The sequence below is a fragment of the Sinocyclocheilus rhinocerous genome, unplaced genomic scaffold (genome assembly GCF_001515625.1).
Source record: "Sinocyclocheilus rhinocerous isolate Xijiao unplaced genomic scaffold, SAMN03320098_v1.1 scaffold506, whole genome shotgun sequence".
NCBI classification, from domain to species: Eukaryota; Metazoa; Chordata; class Actinopteri; order Cypriniformes; family Cyprinidae; genus Sinocyclocheilus; species Sinocyclocheilus rhinocerous.
The window spans coordinates 373,136-392,858 of NW_015647040.1; the positions used below are offsets into that span (position 1 = coordinate 373,136).

The 19,723-nt window shown below is 37.5% G+C and overlaps 2 protein-coding genes and 2 pseudogenes across 2 annotated transcripts; 3 read left to right on the forward strand and 1 right to left on the reverse strand.

Moving 5' to 3' along the window:
* The window catches only part of LOC107708528 (succinyl-CoA:3-ketoacid coenzyme A transferase 1, mitochondrial-like), a 9,474-nt pseudogene extending 5,152 nt beyond the window's left edge, over positions 1 to 4,322 (reverse strand).
* Positions 4,323 to 7,937: 3,615 nt separating this feature from the next.
* LOC107708529 (growth hormone receptor-like) lies at positions 7,938 to 15,065 on the forward strand (annotated as a pseudogene).
* LOC107708496 (growth hormone receptor-like) lies at positions 14,890 to 16,552 on the forward strand. Its single transcript, XM_016512758.1, has 2 exons — positions 14,890 to 14,900; positions 15,085 to 16,552. The coding sequence occupies exons 1-2, from the start codon at positions 14,890 to 14,892 to the stop codon at positions 15,917 to 15,919; spliced, it is 846 nt and encodes a 281-aa protein (XP_016368244.1). The 3' UTR covers positions 15,920 to 16,552.
* An 83-nt stretch (positions 16,553 to 16,635) lies between these two features.
* LOC107708497 (coiled-coil domain-containing protein 152-like) lies at positions 16,636 to 19,041 on the forward strand. Its single transcript, XM_016512759.1, has 6 exons — positions 16,636 to 16,803; positions 17,785 to 17,846; positions 18,105 to 18,169; positions 18,270 to 18,372; positions 18,646 to 18,773; positions 18,949 to 19,041. Exons 1-6 carry the CDS (start codon positions 16,790 to 16,792, stop codon positions 19,039 to 19,041), a joined length of 465 nt encoding a protein of 154 aa, XP_016368245.1. The 5' UTR covers positions 16,636 to 16,789.
* The last annotated feature ends 682 nt before the right edge of the window (positions 19,042 to 19,723 follow it).

Consider the following 19,723-nt stretch of genomic DNA (forward strand, 5'->3'; position numbering starts at 1 on the left):
ATTGGAAATTGAAAAGTGAAAATTCATTAGCCGGAAAATTACTTGCTCAGGTTATTTAATAATGGAAACTCACCAGTCCCAAAATTCCATTCTCACTCTGCAAGTGGACAGTGATTTCAGGGCTAATGTAATTGCTGGCCAGCATAGGGATTCCAATGCCAAGATTTGCTGGGAGGGTTGTCAAGGTGTGTGGGAACAGGATAGTTAGAAACGTGTACTTTTCAATATCTATCATGTTGATGGTGATATCTGTGGTCAGGCTACTGAAGGATACCATACATCCCATCCTCAAACTCCAGTGCGGCTCGTCGGATGATTCTCTCCCGGGTAATATCGGAGTCCTGTTTGACTTTAGGTTTCTCTTCCTTGCTAGACTGAACCAGCCTTTTCTATAAACAAAAGAAATCCTGAACATGACCTACACATTCTTGTATTTTTGACAATAAGGAAATAAACAGCTCTAAATTTGAAGATTTTTTCACCTCAATTCGTTTTTCATAGCTGGCTCCTTGCACTACCCGGTCTACATATATGGAAGGGATGTGAATGTCTTCAGGACCAAAACTTCCAATATCAACAATCTCCTCAACCTGTGCACCAAAGTAAGTCATTTTCTTTTTTTATTTTGTGGGACCTCAAACATGACGATAGAAAATGTCAAAGCCACAAATTGAAAGGTCACAAACCTCCACTATTGTAACTTTGGCTGCTTTACACATAGGCTGGTTGAAATTACGAGTTGTTTTCCTGTTAAAAAAATGATTATGTTCAGCAAAGGTAAATAAAAGTTTAGTAATTACATGAATACTGATAAGTCTAGAAACAAAGAATCGTAGATCGCTACACAGATAAAGCCTGACACCTAGTGGACAATCTGGGGTAAGTAGGATCTTGATTTTGAGAAAAGTAAGATATTGAAAAATAAAATAATTTAAAAAGACAAATGGTGTTAAAGTGTCATAAATTAAATCATTTTAATACATGAACTTCTTGACCTGAAAATAAGATTTCCTGCTTTGTCACATTTCCAGGCCTTTATCAAAGCAAAGTCGCCCCTGATGGCTTTTTCCATGACATAATGTCTGCCATTAAACTCTCGAACCTGGACCAAACAATCAAAGGACAAGAATTTATATATGTATGTCATTTGTTTCTGAGGGTGAAAAAAATAGCAAAAACCATCAACAAGTTTTGACAGTGATTATGCCTCACCACACCTCTCTGCTTTCACTTGCAATAGCAATGCTGCCAACTTTATTGTATTTTATGGGTGATCCACCCTCCTGGATGAGAGTGCCATACCCGGTGGGAGTAAAAAATGCTGGGATGCCTGCACCGCCAGCCCGTATCCTCTCTGCTAGTGTGCCCTGGGATAGAATCAGATCAATCAAACAGTATTTAATGTCAATGTGAATTGATTTTTTTTTTTTCAACCCATGGTTGTAACGTTTCTGAGTGAAAAAGATATTCAGTGTTGAATTTTGAAGATTGTTTGTATTGTGGGTGTTACACACAACGAATCTGAATGCATGTTTGATAAAGCAGTACCTAAACAGCTATCTGGCTATTGGTATCCAACTAATATTGAATATTCTTAAAATTTTGGCAACTTTGGTTTTGGCAAGATTCGCTCAAAGTTCGCTCCAGTAATAGCATGTTCATTCAAAGTTATCTGGTCTTTAATAATGTTCTCAAAATGTTAACACAAAAACATCATTTATACATAGTTCTACATTTATACATTTTTATGAGACGTAAATAGGGTAATTTGATATTGACTTTAAAGTTAGGCAGAAGAAAAAATTAGCCAAACTAGACATGGAGAATGTAAACTGCAATGAGTTAAATGATCTACCTGAGGAGTAAGCTCTAATTCCAGCTCGCCTGATAGATATTGTCTCTCAAACTCAGCGTTTTCCCCAACGTATGAAGATATTATGCGTTTTATCTGTTTGGTTTTCAGAAGCATGCCCAGGCCAAAGTTATCAACCCTGCCATCAGAAACAATCACTTAGTTATTTAGTCACACATGAAATCACATTATACACTCTGGTGTTCCTTCAAGCCTTGATTCTTGAGGGCCTCTTTCCCTTTTTCCTTCTTTCCTGCCCCTTGACACAATCAGATTATTTCCCAGTCTTTGTGTGTGTGTGTGTGTTTAAGGGTACATGACAGGAACCCGTTGTAAACATCCCAGTGAGTTAATTCTCTGGAAACGCTGTGTCTCTTCACTGACTTTACTGACACATTAATTAGAGATCTCTCTCACCCAGCATTGTTGCTCACGGCTGTGATGTCTTTTACTCCTGTTTTTAACAGGCCGCTGATTAAATTCTCCGGGATCCCACACAAGCCAAAGCCTGAGACAGAAAAGGGGGAAATTAAGCACACACAGTGATACCGCTTGGGGCCACATTATGTTCTATCTACAGCAAAGGATATCAGGGGAGGAAATACCACTTAGCTATGAGCAACTTATCAGATAGGACTGCATCCTAGCTGTGCAGAACTACATGTATAGAGGCCACATTTCAGTGGGCACATGTTTTGATATGGCATAAGCATTAAGTTCTTCCCTATACCTCCGACAAGAAGCATGGCGCCGTTAGGAATGTCTCTGACGGCCTCTGTGGGGTCCGAATAAAAACATGCACTCCATGACTGGGAGGTTGAGAAATGAGAGCAGTTGAATTCCTAATATGACAGGGAGAGCATGCATGACACATTTTTAGGCACAATTAAAGTGAAAATGCATGTTCCAGCTAACAAAGAACATTCTCAGAACTAATGTTCTGGCAAGGTTCTCTCAAAGTTATGAACAAACGTTCTTTCAGTAATGTTAATAATAATAAAACGTTTGTTCAGAGTTATCTGGTAGTTAATAATGTTCTCAAAAAATTAGCACAAAATCATTCGTTCTTTATACATACTTACATTTATATTTAGTCATTTAGCAGACGCTTTTATGCAAAGCAACTTACAAATGAGGACAATAGAAGCAATCCAAACCAACAAAAGGGCAATAATATGTAAGTGCTGTGACAAGTCAAGTTTTAGTTGGACCTTCATCTAATGTTTTTATTATTATTATTTTTTTATGTTACTAATTGTTTCAGAACATTCAGACTACATTCAAATTAAGGTTTTGATAATGTTTGCAAAATTATAAAATGGACAGTTCCCTTAACGTTTGAAAAAAAAAAAACAATAAATAAAAAAAATAATAAATAAAAAAAAAAGTTCAGAATAGATTTTAAAGAATTTAAAAGGTTTAGAACATTTTCAAAACTTAATGGGAATGTTAGCAAAACATTCTTCTAACATATTTTTTTGTTAGCTGGGTTTTTCTCTTCTTTAATGAAAGGATCTTTACAATGAAATTCTATTAAAATGAAACACTAGGCACCACAAAAAATAGAATATAAAAATAAAACACTATCTGTTGATGCTCACAGTGATGTAAATATAGCTGTTTGCTTCAGGCAAAACTTTAGCTCTTTGAAGACAAGTTCAAAGCAAACAACAACATATTCGGAAGCTAAAAGTGAATTATATAATATCGCTCATATGTTTATTTTAATGTCTTATTAGTGCTTTTTAAAAGAGCTGCATTAATAAATCGCTGAAAAATCAATGCATACTGTGATTTTAATTATGCAAAATGAAACATGCAGAATGCCAAGCTTCATGCGTCAAAAACAGCCTGACAGCGGAATGTGGACATGAGGACATACTGATATTCTGTGCAAACATCATTGCTGTTCAAACAATGAATCAATACAGTGGAATTCGTTTATTTTAAAGTCTATTTTACATTTTTATTTTAAACTTTTTTTTAATTTTTTTTATCTGTTCCTTTGTATATGCAAAATATATAACTTTACAAAGCTAATTGTTTGAATGATTTGCATCATCTCCAAACTTATTAGGGAATAAAAGCTCTTTAGAAACAAAGACTATTCAAGGATTGCCATATATTTATTTTAGTCCCATAAAACATTACAGTAAATACACATAAAGAAATAAACATCGATGAATTCAAATGAATTGTCTGAAACATAAATGAATGCAATTATATTAACAATTTTTTACTTAATGGACCCTAAATTTAACTGTTACTTACCTTACTATGATGATAAATACATCCCTGGGGTGTTAATGATATTAGTCTGCCTCTGAGAAGAGTATCTGACCTAGATAGTAATCTCTGAAATGACATTTTCAGAACAACTTAAACTTTATACTGTAAAGTAATCACTGTCTACTACAGAACCTGGATCAATCCTGCTCAGTTTTAAAATAGGGCAAAGGGCGGGTTTTCGGGGGTTTAGGGGCCGTTTGAAGAGTACGTTTGTACTGTGTCATTATAGATCAAGTCATCCACGTCAGCTGGCTTACATACATCAATCGAAACTATTATAAATGCTACAAAATCATAAACCACTGTTTCCATTAAGTTATGTTATTTCTTTAAATGAAGTCCACATCCAAAATACAGGAATCAAATCTACAACAACCCCCTCCATTAGGCAGTGTTCACATTGTCAGTACCCAACATGAGGTCACACTATCGGGAAGAAGTGTAAGAGCTATAAGAGCACACTTAATCACATTTACATGCCATGCAAATCTACAGAAGACCAGGGTTAAAGGTCATTCCCTTTTGAGAAGTCTTGACAGCTGTTGAGAAATTTCAGGACTACATAATATTCGGAGTGGAACATTTACATTCTGACACTGGACACCACAGACACATGGTTGAGTTAATGACCTAAGATATGCAGTGTGTCTGTCATCCTGAGATTTATGAGAGTTTAAAAGTGGATCATGAGACTTTACTCTAAATGTATACAATTTTGATTCTGGAAATGGCCCTGTTTTGAGATCTATAATTAATAGTAAGCTTGAATTTCTCCAGGAAACCAAACATTCAACAACAGACATGAAGAATGGGTTGTAGTACGTTTTGGTAAAACTTGGGTGCAGACAGGGGCGTCGCCACAATTTCAGAAGTGAGGGGAGCAGAAATGTCATATAAATATATGTAATATATATAAATATATATATATATTCTCATCTCTTTCTTTTAATTGGCTAAGAAATCAAATACACTGCTGGACAATAACCAATCATTTGTATTCTAAATGTTTTGTTTTTTTTTGCATATATTTTCCTAATGACAAGTTCATGATTGGTTTATATACTACAAACACTTTTTCCATTTTCATCACAGAATAAGGTAGAAAATATACTTTATAGTTTCTGTACTGTAATAAATTATATGAAATTAGCACTGCATCATTCATATACTTTATTTATTACCTGGAGATGACTTGTTTCATCAGTCAAAACGTTTCTGCTTTTTATTCAGCTCAGCTACAGCGATAGCTGGATGCCTTTGCCCATATTAGGGATTTCCTTGCACGTCAAAAGTTATTACTTCTATGAGTCCGTTTTGGACTTTCTGCACGAGACGCCTTCTGGCTTCCAGTATGAATGAAACATACACTGCATGAGAGTGTTTAGAGCTCCATAATGTTCACATCGTTTTAGATACGAATAAAAGGTATTCATAACGATGTGACTATCTTGTCTCTTTGAATTTAAATCTAGATTTATTCACACTGGCCCTTGAAAACCTCTCTGCGAACACAATTGCCCGAAAAAAGTGCAAGGGAGAAATGGACCTTTTATTAAAAGTGATGTATACACAAAACTTTTGTGTTAAAATAACATTTGTGCATTCAAAAAGTAAAGAAATGCTTATATTACTTAAACATGCCAATTCGTAAAACTAACAGAATGCATAGCTGATATAAAAAACAGGATGACTATAGTAATTTCCTACTGCTAAATTCTGAAAAAACAGAAGTGTTAATTATCGAACCAAAATCCTCTGCATGTAATTATCTAGAACACTGTCTAACACTTGATGGCTGTGCTGTCAATTCTTTGTCGTCAGTTAGGAATCTAAGTGTGCTATTTGATAGCAACCTTTCCTTTGAAGGTCATGTTGTAAAACTGCATTTTACAGCTTAAAAATATATCTAAATTATGACCTATGCTCTCAATGTCAAATGCAGAAACATTAATTCATGTGTTCAGGACCTCAAGGTTAGATTATTGCAATGCTTTATTGGGTGGTTGCTCTGTCTGCATGCTTAATAATCAAACTCCGGCTGGTCCAAAATGCAGCAGCTAGAGTTCTTACTAGAACCAGGAATTACAGTATGACCATATTAGCCCGGTTCTGTCAACACTGCACTGGCTCCCTATTGAACATCATATACATTTTAAAATCTTGCTAATTCCATATAAAACCCTGAATGATACTTGAGCGAGCTCTTATCGCATTATAGTCCTTCACGTCCACTGCAGTCTCAAAACTATGGCCATTTGATAATACCTAGAATATCAAAATCAACTGCGGGCGGCAGATCCTTTTCCTATTTAGTGCCCAAACTCTGGAACAATCTACCTAGCATTGTTCAGGAGGCAGACACACTCTGTCAGTTTAAATCTAGATTAAAGACCCATCTCTTTAACCTGGCATACACATAACACACAATCACTTTTCTATAATTCAGATCCGTTAAAGGATTGTTAGGCTGCATTAATTAGGTCAACCGGAACCGGGAACACTTCCCATAACACCCGATGTACTTGGTACATCGTAAGAAAAATGGCATCTACGCTAATATTAGTCTGTTTTATTCTTATTCCGAGGTCACCGTAGCCACCCAGATCCAGTCCGTATCCAGATCAGATGGTGGATCAGCACCTAGAAACGACCTCTACAGCCCTCAATGTCAGCGGAGTCCATGTCAACTAGACGAACCCTATAGACAGATCCCCTGTGAAGACCTCGTCGGCCATCGGCACAAGACCACGAGAACCAGACAAGTCCTCTGCTCAATCTGACGTGCATTGCAGCCTGGAATTAAACCACACCATGCTGGTTTCATCTGGCCAGAGGAGAACTGGCCCTATGACTGATCCTGGTTTTTCCCAAGTTTAAAATTTTTTTTTCTCCATTTCTGTCACGATGGATTTTTGGTTCCTTGCCACTGTCGCCTTTGGCTTGCATAGTTAGGGACACAATTTCTGCCAACAGTATTGACTTGACTGCACTACTGGAAGAGAACTGAACTGAGTTGGACGATGACATCACTGAATCAACAATGAACTGATTTTAACTAATAAAGTGACTGTTTTCTATTGTGCTCTTGCATTATCAGCACACGTTTTTCTTGTTTAACACTGTAAAGCTGCTTTGACACAATCTGTATTGTATAAAGTGCTATATAAATAAAGGTGACTTGACTCGATCTTTAAATAGAAAATTAAATCTTATTTTCATTGGCATTTACAACGAATGTTCATTAGTGTTTTTGCAGTTAAAATGACTTTTCACTGTAGTAAAATGTGTATCAACTAACATAAAATAAACTGCAAGAATCTAACAGAAAGACAAACTCTTGAATTCTCCACTTTGCCCCACAAACTTTTCTACTACACGTTTGTTTTTTTGAATCTCAACTATTTTGGACTGCAAGACCCTTTAAACACGTGCCCCCACTCCAGTTACGTGTACCCATTCAGCTCTGCATTGTTTATCACATATGTAAGCGCCTGTATATGGAGGACAAAACACCACAAAACCTGCCAATAGCAATTAGGAATAAGCAAGAATTCGATGGCTTTGTGAAAACCTAACTACACAGCTCTGATTCTGAAAATTATGTTGTTAATATTTGCAGCTTTAGGGGGAGAGGAAATAATCTCAGCTCTGACCGCAAAACTCGATTGATATATTCCGCTATATTCTTCTAACAGCGCGCGATTATAAAAATCAACACGCACGCGAACACTGGCGTGCAGAAATAACAATAACGTGCGTACCATTTTTCCTAAAGACTAGTTGTGCGAAAACACTATGACGCCTGTTAGGGCGGAGTCCCGTGTACATTTATTTTTTCGCATACGAAACTACATGCAGTAAACAGATTAAGAGTGCCTTGCTGTATAAGGTTTACTTATAAGCTCCCTTCGCAGGGTGCTTCAAGGAAAAGTGGCGCCTTTCTTCGAATGTGCCCTAGAAAAAAAAAACTAGAACGGATGCTGGAGCCACATATCCAGAGGTCTGAGGTCCTGTCAGAAACACAGGACACGTTTTAGGCAAAGGGGCAGAAGAGAAAATAGGTATAATTTATGATGCTGGTTCTAAAACGTTGATTGAAGATATAAACTAAAGGTGCTATCATACGAAGAAGTCGAGCTTCCCTGATGAATACTTTCATAGAAGTTACGGATCTACTCATCTGAATCGCACTATTGGAAAAGGTGAGTTCAGTGCAGTAAGAACGTGGGACTTATTCTGTATATTTTCGAATTTAAGCTGTTGTGGAAGATTAACATTATGAAATAAAATTTTAAGGGCAAATCAAAAAAGCATATATATTTATCATGTAAACATGTAACGTAATTTTTAATGCATGGATCTCCGTTTCCAATACTTACTGTATTTGTTTACGTTTTGTTCATGCGTGCCTTATAACCAATAAGGATTAGTTTTAGGCTTACGTCACAGCTGAATCATTTTTACCTCGTATTGTGGCCAGATGTGATTAGGCTGTATTTAAAGTTTTAAGTTAAATATTGGAGGAGTAAAACTAATATCAGCACGACTTCAGTTATGTCTTCGGCATGATTGCGAGTGATATTGCTTTTATAGTTTTATAAAAATAAAAATAAAAAGTAATTCATATCGATTGTCGTTGATTTTTGATTCAGGCCTTTTAGTTTATTTCTTCTCCGTGAAAATTACCTTTAAAGAAGCCGACCTTTCACAAGCTTCCAGAGTCACCAAGCAACACACAAACTAAAAAGCGGACTGGAATCCGGGTATGAGTGGAGCGGAGCTACAGGGATTTCCATTGCTCCATTTTGAAGGGCTCATCCCTACCTCCTAGTCCAGGGGTAGGCAAGTTCGGTCCTAGAGAGCCGCAATCCTGCAGAGTTCAGCTCCAACCCTAATCAAACACACCTGAACAAGCTAATCAATGTCTTCAGGATTACTAAGGCTATAGGCAGGTGAGCTTTTTTTTCAGGGTTGGAGCTGAACTCTGCAGGACTGCGGCTCTCTAGGACCGAACTTGCCTACCCCTGTCCTAGTCCCTTGAGGTATTGTGGTATATAGTTGAGCTGTCATGTTAAATAATAAAGGTTCGCAGACTCCCACAGACTCCTTTCAGGAATCTTCATATCAAACACACAGCACTTCTATTATCAACTTCCTAATTAAGCATTTTTAACACTGTAGAACAGACTGTACCCATTTTATCAAGGACCAAGCCCTTCACCCTCAGTGAGAGTTTGTTATCTCTGTACTGCTGCACTGGGTGTGAAGGCCATTTCAGTCTAATAGAGAAGAGTTGTGATCCGCATGCAGTTGAAGTGTAGAGTCAATAGATGGATTTCTTAGAAGATGTTTTCCAGAAGCAGATTGGAGCAAAGCCATGTTGCAGTGAGGATATATTTCACAAACGCTGGCTAGAGCCTTTGGCTTAAAATGGATATCAGAGGAATGTGTTTACTGTGATTTCATAATCTTGTCAGTATCATGGACTGATTCATTTCTACAATTAAACAAATGATTAATTTGACTTTGTTATTCAAATTGAAAGGGAATGGCCTAACAGTGCTTGAACTGAATTAGAGTAAAGAATGACGGTTTAGAACTATTAGCTGGTGGTTGCTTCCATTTTTAGCAATATTGTTTGTTAACTGATTACATAATGGACCTTATTTTGGTTTTCACAGGAACTAAATCATGGAGACTGCCCTTCTCATCTGTATCTTGTTGACCTGTGCTGTGGCAACACAAAGTGTGCCTCCTACAATACAAGGTTTGCAGTTTTTATATCTACAGTTTCATGTTGCAGTTTTAATGTTTTGCACTAACCCAGCATGACTTGTCTGGAGCCTGTTGTACAATAGTTTAGTCAAACAACAAGAAAACAGGATGCTTTCTTTAGGAACCCACCCTCACTTATTAGTCGGGGAGCCATTGTGAAATAAGGCAGCTCCTTGGCTTTCTGCAAATACTCAGAGTCTAAGGGCCTCTGCATAATGCATATTGTTTGGCTTTTACATTAAAAAATCCATAAGTAAAACAGATTTTTAATAACAGAACTCCAAACGCAGGCTACAGAGAACTGGATCACAGATAAAATATTAGAAGGCTGAAATTTGAGCTGGAACCAAGATTTTTCCATGGCTCTTTGGATGGAGTTAATTAACTACACTGCACATTTTTATTTCAGCTTTTACCGCTGCACTCCTGTTCTTCACCAGACCATTTTTAAATGCTTTCGTTTTGAAGTGCTGTCTTTTGATCGGCTCTGTCCATTATGAGTTCCATAAAACATGTTTTCCGCTCCGTTTTATAGAAGTGGGCTGCAGTAAGTGGGAGGGAGTGCATGTTGCTATATGAAATGGATGGTTAGCTTCATTCTGCAGGTGCTATGCGTGCTATACATTAGTTTCTATGGGAACATAGAGTTGACAGCTCTGATTCATTACTATCCTTTATCTGCCAGATTATTATTAGTTTATAAAAAAATCCAAGGTAATTTGTAGTTTTAAATATGTAAAAAAAGAAAAAAAATGAGAGCAAGAGTGTTATTGCAAGAGCCTGAACAAACTCATCAACAAGAGACTACATGTTTGCAAATCAAGCAGGTAATTTAGCTCTGTAACTGAATACTAATACTGATACATCAGTAACCCCAGACAAACACAAACCAAGCTAGTATGATGGCTCTTAATGATCTTTTCTCTGTATTTCCTGGGGAAAAAAGAACTACACAATAAGAGATGATGATGAAATGACCTGTAAAACACTGGCAGTGTAAATAAGAAGACCATACAGATTGTGCTGTGGTCTATAAATAAAACCTCAATAGTTCTTCTGTTACACTCTACTTTAAGATGAATCGTACAATGTGTTTAAATATTGTTTAAACAATGTTTAAATTTAGCAGTTCTAATCATCAATTAAAGTTTTATCAGTATTGCTGTCTAAATGCTGTCAGCTGAACAGCTCGGGAAGATCCTTTCAAAGATCTTGCAGGCAGTAATGGCGCACTGCCACACAAATGCTTCTACATGCGAAAAATGCCAGCACACATTTCCAGGAAAACACAGCTGACAGTTATAGCCCAACTGGGATTTATGTTACATCCTGTTAGTCCAAAGCTGGTTTATACTGAAGGACATTCACAGAATTTTTGCCTTTTTTCAGAATATTATTCTAGTTGTGAAACATTTGATAATTCTCAGCTGTGCTTAAATAAAGTATAATAAATAAAGTAAAAGAAAAAAATCAACTTTATTCCTTATAATTTATGAGTTGTTTAAAAAATATGAAACTGTAGAATATAGAATTGCATTATTGATGTCACATTCATATGTCTTTTGAAATATTTCATTGCTGCAAATGCAGCAGATGTAGTGACACATTCTAATAAAGTCTAATTAAAAACGTGACATTCCTGTTATTTTATTCTGGTCCATCAGACTTCTTGGAAGCATGCCTTAACGCAAGTATGTTCAACAACAGCAATATTTCCTTCACCTTCACCTACTTTGCAGGTCAGACTTCAACACTGCCTCATCTGACTGTCTGCTTTTCTCGAGAGCTGATGACTTTCCGTTGTCAGTGGGAGACTGGATCCCTCCAGATCCACACAGAACTCGAGGATCTGAGTCTTTTCTACATATTAGAAAAGTAATTAGTAACACATAACATCATAGAATGAAATGCACTATTGATACATAAAAAATGCATGATATTCAGTATTATTTGTTAACACAATTCTTTTGCACCTGCAAGTAAAGAGAATGAATACAAGTTACAATCAGTGAAGCAGTTAAGTTGTTAGACAAATGACTGTTCTTCTACTTAATGATCACCAATTTCCCATGTCTGCAGCGATTCTGAGAAATGGATGGAATGTCCAAGTTACAGTTCCATAAGGAAAAATGAATGCTACTTTGATTCCAGTAATACCATTATATGGTTCCCTTACGTGGTGCAGCTGCGTTCCCGCTCTCTTGACGTTGTTTATGATGAAATGTCCTTCAACGTGGAGGACATTGGTAAGCCATGTCGTAAACACAAATCCTGACTCTTTGTTTTCTTCTTTCTTGGCATGCCTTCAAGTGCACATTCCCATGTGGCAAAATGGTTTTCAAAATATTTTCACATATATTTTTAAATATTTCAGAATATACTAAAATATATTGCTAATATAGATTCTGATAAATATATTTTCAATAAGTTTTAGTTACCTATTCATGTTTTTTGCACATTTTTTCAAAATATATTTTAATTTATATTTAAATATATTTTTCATAATACATTTTGCATTAACCTGAAATGTAGCATTTTGAGATATGTTCTTGCCCCTTAATGGTAATGTTCTGTGATGTATTTTGTAATATAATATATTTTGGCATTTGAAGGATATATATATATATATAATTTTTTTCCCCCTGAATGGAATGATGCTCTCCAAAACGCTAAGCATTCCCACCATCCTTGCAAATAACTTAATCAGCTTTTCCATTGCGTTAATGCGCAAAATATTTGCAAGCATGTATTCATTGATATTCATTATTTTCTCAGTGTTTCCAGACCCGCCTGTGGGACTGAACTGGACTCTTTTGAGCATGGGCTCTACTGGCTTAATCTATGATGTGGTTGTGAGCTGGGATCCACCCCCATCTGCTACAGAGAATGTGAAGACAGGATGGATCTTGCTGGTATATGAGACACAGTACAGAGAAAAGGGTTCAGACCAGTGGAACTCGGTGAGTCTCACGCAACGTTGTGCAAATCAGCACCACCAGATTTCTAATAAGCTCCTAATGAGAAACAGACATGAAGTCAAATGTTTTTCTTGAGGAGTTCCTCTGAAGCTTTATTAAAAGTGATTTCTTTTCAGAATACTTGAGTCATTACATTTGATTCACCATGTTGAAGACTGTGACCTGGATTTTGCAGCCATGATTAGACGTGTTTGGAGCTCATTATCTTCAAGGTTGGAGTGTTATTAGGTGTCTTATTCTTGTTTGTCTCTCTACAGCTGGATAATTTCAAAGACACACAGGCGTACATCTATGGTCTGCGCAGCAACATTGAATATGAAGTCAGAGTCAGGTCAAAAATGAGAGGCTACAACTTTGGTGTCTTCAGTGACTCCATCTTTATACTTATTCCTAACATAGGTCTGATTTAAGATCTACCTGTCTGTAGATTTTGGAAGGAAGTTATTTAATTTTTTTTTCAATTGATTGATGATTTGAATGTCCTGTTTCAATTTCAGAATCAAGAATTCCTATAACAGCTGTGTTGGTCTTCGCTGCCGTTGGTATCGCAATTATTTTGATGCTGGTTGTAGTTTCACGTCAGCAAAAGTAAGTACCTGCTCTGTTATATAACCGTGTAAAGGAAATCTGTCAGCATTATGTATGAATACAATGATTTCCTGTGATATTTCTACATAACCCCTCATTAGTTTCCTCCGTCCTTTCCCTTTCCTGCTGTACCTTTAATGTTCTACTGCATTCATTATTTTTTATTGCATTGCAAATAAATTCCACAATATATTACCAATTAATTCCACTTTACTGTATTGTACTAAATTCATGACCTGAAAGTCATGAATTGATCCTATGCTTTTACAGGTATTTGACTTCACATCCATTTTTATAGGACTTTGAGGGTATTTTCTACAAATTAAAGCTTTTCTATTTGGTTTGTTTCTTCACAGAAAGGTCAGCTGAGTGAATTCACGTCAATCTTAGGCACCCAGCCGGGCTTGCGGCCAGAACTGTACAGCAACGATCCATGGGTAGAGTTCATAGAAGTGGACATCGACGAACCGCATGAGAGCCAGGAGGAGCTCCTTGTCGCTGATTCTCCGGTCTCTGATTCGCCTCAAATGTCCAGTAGTTTCAGGGATGATGACTCGGGTCGGGCTAGCTGCTGTGATCCGGACCTGTCAGATCATGATCAAACGGATCTACATCACCCTTCAGCCAGCAACCACGATGGTTTCCACCCATTGTCATGTACACAAGACACTACCTGGTCAAACAGCCTTTACTCACAAGTGAGAGATGTCACTCAGCGTGGTGAAGTTGTGCTTTCTCCTGAAGAGCAAGAAACAATGGCTCTGAAGGATAAAGACCACAATAAGAGGAAAGAAATCCAACAGTTGGTAGTGATTCCTGACGAAAGAGGCTACACCTCTGAGTTTGTTGCCAGCACAATCAGCACCCACCACAATAAACCAAACCCACCGGCAGACCAATCACAGAGTCAAGAACAACACGGTGCATTCAGGGACCTTCAAATCCTGAGCACTGAAACGGTTACGTCGCCACAGTCCACTGCATTTCCCATCCTTGCAATGCCTACCAGTCCGGAGTACACCATGGTAGATGGCGTGGACTGGAAAAATAGTCTCCTCCTGAAACCTAATACACCAACCGCCCCACAGAAGGCAGCAGTGAAGACTTTGCCCACTCCTGAAGGGTACTTGACTCCTGACGTACTCGACAACATTACACCTTAACTAAAAGTGGAGTACGTTTGCTCTTTGTGAGATATCGGACATGGTTAGCCAACACCAAACATGATGTGTCATCCATGAGGAGGGAATTTTGAAACGAAGCCAGTTCTCAAGCGTTCTCCAGTGGAATGGAAGTCATGAAACAAATCTATTGGCAAGCTAATAAATGGCTTCATTAGGCCTAGAATCTTTTCTTTATTCTCCTAATTTGGAGGGTTAACAGCTTCAGGGGTTAGTGTGAGCAGATATGGAGCAGAAGTATATTAGCTGGTTGTTTACTGTCATAAAAAGATAGCAACTGATATTTTATGCTCTCACATGTTGTGTAACAGCTATATTGCTCTATTACCGTCTCCATATTGTATGCACTTGTATTATTTGTTTTCACTGAACTAACTACCAACTACGTCTGTGTAAACTGTAAAGTTTCTACAAATTAAAGCTTTTCTATTTGGTTTGTTTCTTCACAGAAAGGTCAGCTGAGTGAATTCACGTCAATCTTAGGCACCCAGCCGGGCTTGCGGCCAGAACTGTACAGCAACGATCCATGGGTAGAGTTCATAGAAGTGGACATCGACGAACCGCATGAGAGCCAGGAGGAGCTCCTTGTCGCTGATTCTCCGGTCTCTGATTCGCCTCAAATGTCCAGTAGTTTCAGGGATGATGACTCGGGTCGGGCTAGCTGCTGTGATCCGGACCTGTCAGATCATGATCAAACGGATCTACATCACCCTTCAGCCAGCAACCACGATGGTTTCCACCCATTGTCATGTACACAAGACACTACCTGGTCAAACAGCCTTTACTCACAAGTGAGAGATGTCACTCAGCGTGGTGAAGTTGTGCTTTCTCCTGAAGAGCAAGAAACAATGGCTCTGAAGGATAAAGACCACAATAAGAGGAAAGAAATCCAACAGTTGGTAGTGATTCCTGACGAAAGAGGCTACACCTCTGAGTTTGTTGCCAGCACAATCAGCACCCACCACAATAAACCAAACCCACCGGCAGACCAATCACAGAGTCAAGAACAACACGGTGCATTCAGGGACCTTCAAATCCTGAGCACTGAAACGGTTACGTCGCCACAGTCCACTGCATTTCCCATCCTTGCAATGCCTACCAGTCCGGAGTACACCATGGTAGATGGTGTGGACTGGAAAAATAGTCTCCTCCTGAAACCTAATACACCAACCGCCCCACAGAAGGCAGCAGTGAAGACTTTGCCCACTCCTGAAGGGTACTTGACTCCTGACGTACTCGACAACATTACACCTTAACTAAAAGTGGAGTACGTTTGCTCTTTGTGAGATATCGGACATGGTTAGCCAACACCAAACATGATGTGTCATCCATGAGGAGGGAATTTTGAAACGAAGCCAGTTCTCAAGCGTTCTCCAGTGGAATGGAAGTCATGAAACAAATCTATTGGCAAGCTAATAAATGGCTTCATTAGGCCTAGAATCTTTTCTTTATTCTCCTAATTTGGAGGGTTAACAGCTTCAGGGGTTAGTGTGAGCAGATATGGAGCAGAAGTATATTAGCTGGTTGTTTACTGTCATAAAAAGATAGCAACTGATATTTTATGCTCTCACATGTTGTGTAACAGCTATATTGCTCTATTACCGTCTCCATATTGTATGCACTTGTATTATTTGTTTTCACTGAACTAACTACCAACTACGTCTGTGTAAACTGTAAAGTGCCTACTTTAGATTCTATTTCAACAGCAGTGTTAAAAATAGTGCACATTTAAATCAAAAGGGGTTTATGTGAACTGTTTATGTGAACTGTTACAGGCTCTTGTCCTCAGTGCCATTTTTTTCCATAAAAGACTGGACAGGCTTTTGTGCCACAGTGATGTAAATATGGTGTTTTTTTTCTTTTCTTGTAACAAGTGTTCTTAGCTGAAACACACACACACATATAAATGGCTTTTGTTTGTCAGCTGGGTTTGTCAACTCATTGCTATGTTTTAGCCTTGGTTCAGTATTGCTTATCAGTGCACAATGTTTTTAAAGCTATAATGTGCATAGTACATACGAGGTCTCTAAATAAATGGCAGCAATGAACTTAATGCTTTGCACTCTGTCACCTGTGCTACTTCCAGGGATCACGTGCTTGATATTTCGAAGAAAGGATTTTCCCACATGCTCCTTTCCAGGTGTTGATCTTGGAAACAAACATACCGTGAATATCCGTAGTTTACTATACATTGTTTACTTACAGTACATTTATCTTAAAAGCGAGGAAGCGTTAGTTATTTATTAATTGTTGCCTAACTTAGTTAGACTCAAGATGAAAAAGCTCACTACTGTCGTCGACTTGACTACACTTGTCAAAGATTTTCTCCAACTGGAGCATAAGGCCTTTAAATGTATATTTAAGATATTAAAATAGGCCTCGTAAAGAACGTGTCGTTATAAAAGCTGTGTACTAATGTTCTGAGGTAAATGACTGTTTTGTATGATTAAGAAAATTACGGAGATGAAATGGGAAAATAATACTCTTGAAATAGAGCTGGACGAGACTAGCAGACTTCTAAAAATCGCACAGAACAAAGAGAAACAGTTAATTGAAGGTAAGAATTATGAAGTAAAAAAAGAAGAAGGTATTTACCACAGAAGTGGGTCAGACTAATCTCGGCTGCTATCTAGTGGTGTAATTGCAGAAAAAAAGCTTTACACCTTTAATTTGTGTTTAGGTTTAATGTTTCTATTTCCATATTTTAATTGTAATAAAGTAATTCGGACGCAGAAAGAAAAGTTATTCGTTAATTGTTTCGGTTTATAATAATGTTGTTTCTTCGACATGGAATAATACTCTTGAAATAGAGCTGGACGAGACTAGCAGACTTCTAAAAATCGCACAGAACAAAGAGAAACAGTTAATTGAAGGTAAGAATTATGAAGTAAAAAAAGAAGGTTTTTACCACAGAAGTGGGTCAGACTAATCTCGGCTGCTATCTAGTGGTGTAATTGCAGAAAAAAAGCTTTACACCTTTAATTTGTGTTTAGGTTTAATGTTTCTATTTCCATATTTTAATTGTAATAAAGTAATTCGGACGCAGAAAGAAAAGTTATTCGTTAATTGTTTCGGTTTATAATAATGTTGTTTCTTCGACATGGTTTTGTTTTCTTCACAGAGAGAGATGGGCTTTTGGAAACTGTCAAAGGTCTAAGTTACAACAACAGTGCGACCTCAGAGGTAGAGAAATCGTATTAAAGGAGTAGTTCACTTCCAGAATGAAAATTCTGTCATCATTTACTCACCCCCCACTTGTTCCAAACCTGTATGAGTTTCTTTCTTCTGTTGAACACAAAAGAAGATATTTTGAAAAATGATAGTATTCGAACAGTTGATAGGCACCATTGACCCCATCAACTGTTTGCTTACTCTTCGCTTAATATAATTTAAGACCCTATCCAAATAAAAATATTAATAAATAATCACAACTCTATCTAGTTGAAAATGAAAGGCTGAAAAATGCAGCTCTTCAGATGAAGAAAGAAAATGAAGCTAAATTAGAGGTAAGATTGGCCTGTATTCAAATATATTACTGCTGGCATAAGCATAAAATGTAAGAAGTTTTGAGTGTATGTGCTCGATTCTGCCCCCGTGTGGTTGTAGGAAAGCAATATTCAGCTTCAGAGGATGGCAGCTGAGATGAAAGCCCTACAAGATCAACACCAGAGGGAGTTGGAAGACTGCGATAAAGAAACACAAAGGAAATGTGAGGCAAAAATCACAACATCTACCTATCACAACATCATCTATAGACGTTTAGAAAATGTCTTAAAGATGTTTAAGATTTAGATAGAATATATGTAAAATTGACATCTTAGAGACGTCTATCAGATGTTTGTACACAGCAGATGCTTTCCAGATTAAGCGATCTTTAACAAACATCTTGTAGACGTACATGTGCTATCTGGAATGGATGCTGTTAAACATTTTGCAGTATTACACATTCAAAAAGAAAACATTTCCCATTTTGTTTTCAAAGTGGATGCTAAAGATACTGAACTGAAAGTGGCTCATGAGAGAAATGAATGCGCTTTGGAGGAGATGAGAAGGCAGATGAGAGAGAAGGAGAAAGAAATGCAAAGCCAAATTATTAAACTTCAAATGGAGGTAGAATTTAATTTGAAAACCTAGTTGTTTTGTGTATAAATGAAACTTTAATAAGTTTTAATACACTATGGGTTTCTTCATTTGTTGAAGGTAAAATGATTTTTCTTAATACTTTTCATTTTATGTTTGTTTTGCACAGTTTTATGGCTGTAAAAAAATGTTTTATCTTTTGCAGTTCGGTGCTAAGCTTGCAAGGGCCCAGAGCATGTCCACAAAGAGTCAGCCACACACACAATCTTCTGCTCTATTAAACTTCAAATGGAGGTAGAATTTAATTTGAAAACCTAGTTGTTTTGTGTATAAATGAAACTTTAATAAGTTTTAATACACTATGGGTTTCTTCATTTGTTGAAGGTAAAATTATTTTTCTTAATACTTTTCATTTTATGTTTGTTTTGCACAGTTTTATGGCTGTAAAAAAAATGTTTTATCTTTTGCAGTTCGGTGCTAAGCTTGCAAGGGCCCAGAGCATGTCCACAAAGAGTCAGCCACACACACAATCTTCTGCTCCTCGTCCACAGAATATCTTTAAAAGAGTGAGTTTCTATCACAACCCTGCTAAAAGTGCCAGTACGTGCGCTCATTGGCGCCCCTTCAGCTGGTGGCGCCCTAGGCGACCACCTAGCTCGCCTATGCCTAGAAACGGCCCTGAAAACACCTCATGTCATTGAGGAAAGCAAGGTTTCTGATCACACCTCTATATTGAATCGTTTCTGTTTGTGTCTCCAGAAGCTCCAGTTCATTCAGGAGGAGAAAAACAAAGAGATTGAGGCTCTGCGTCAGAGGGTGAGAGAGCTGGAACAGCAGAGCCTTCACGGATTGATGGACTCTCGTCTGAAAAGGAGAAAAAACTAAGACTTATTTTGAGCTGACTTTTGATACGTGAGGGCCTTTATCCAAATGGTTGACAGTTGTATTTATTTTAAAACACATTTTCCTCAGAATATGTA

Bases quoted from the DNA above. Each gene is read 5' to 3' on its own strand.
- LOC107708497 (XM_016512759.1), top strand. The intron at 17,847-18,104 runs GTAGAGAAATCG...AACTCTATCTAG, and splicing joins ACAACAGTGCGACCTCAGAG to TTGAAAATGAAAGGCTGAAA. The intron at 18,774-18,948 runs GTAGAATTTAAT...TATCTTTTGCAG, and splicing joins TTATTAAACTTCAAATGGAG to TTCGGTGCTAAGCTTGCAAG.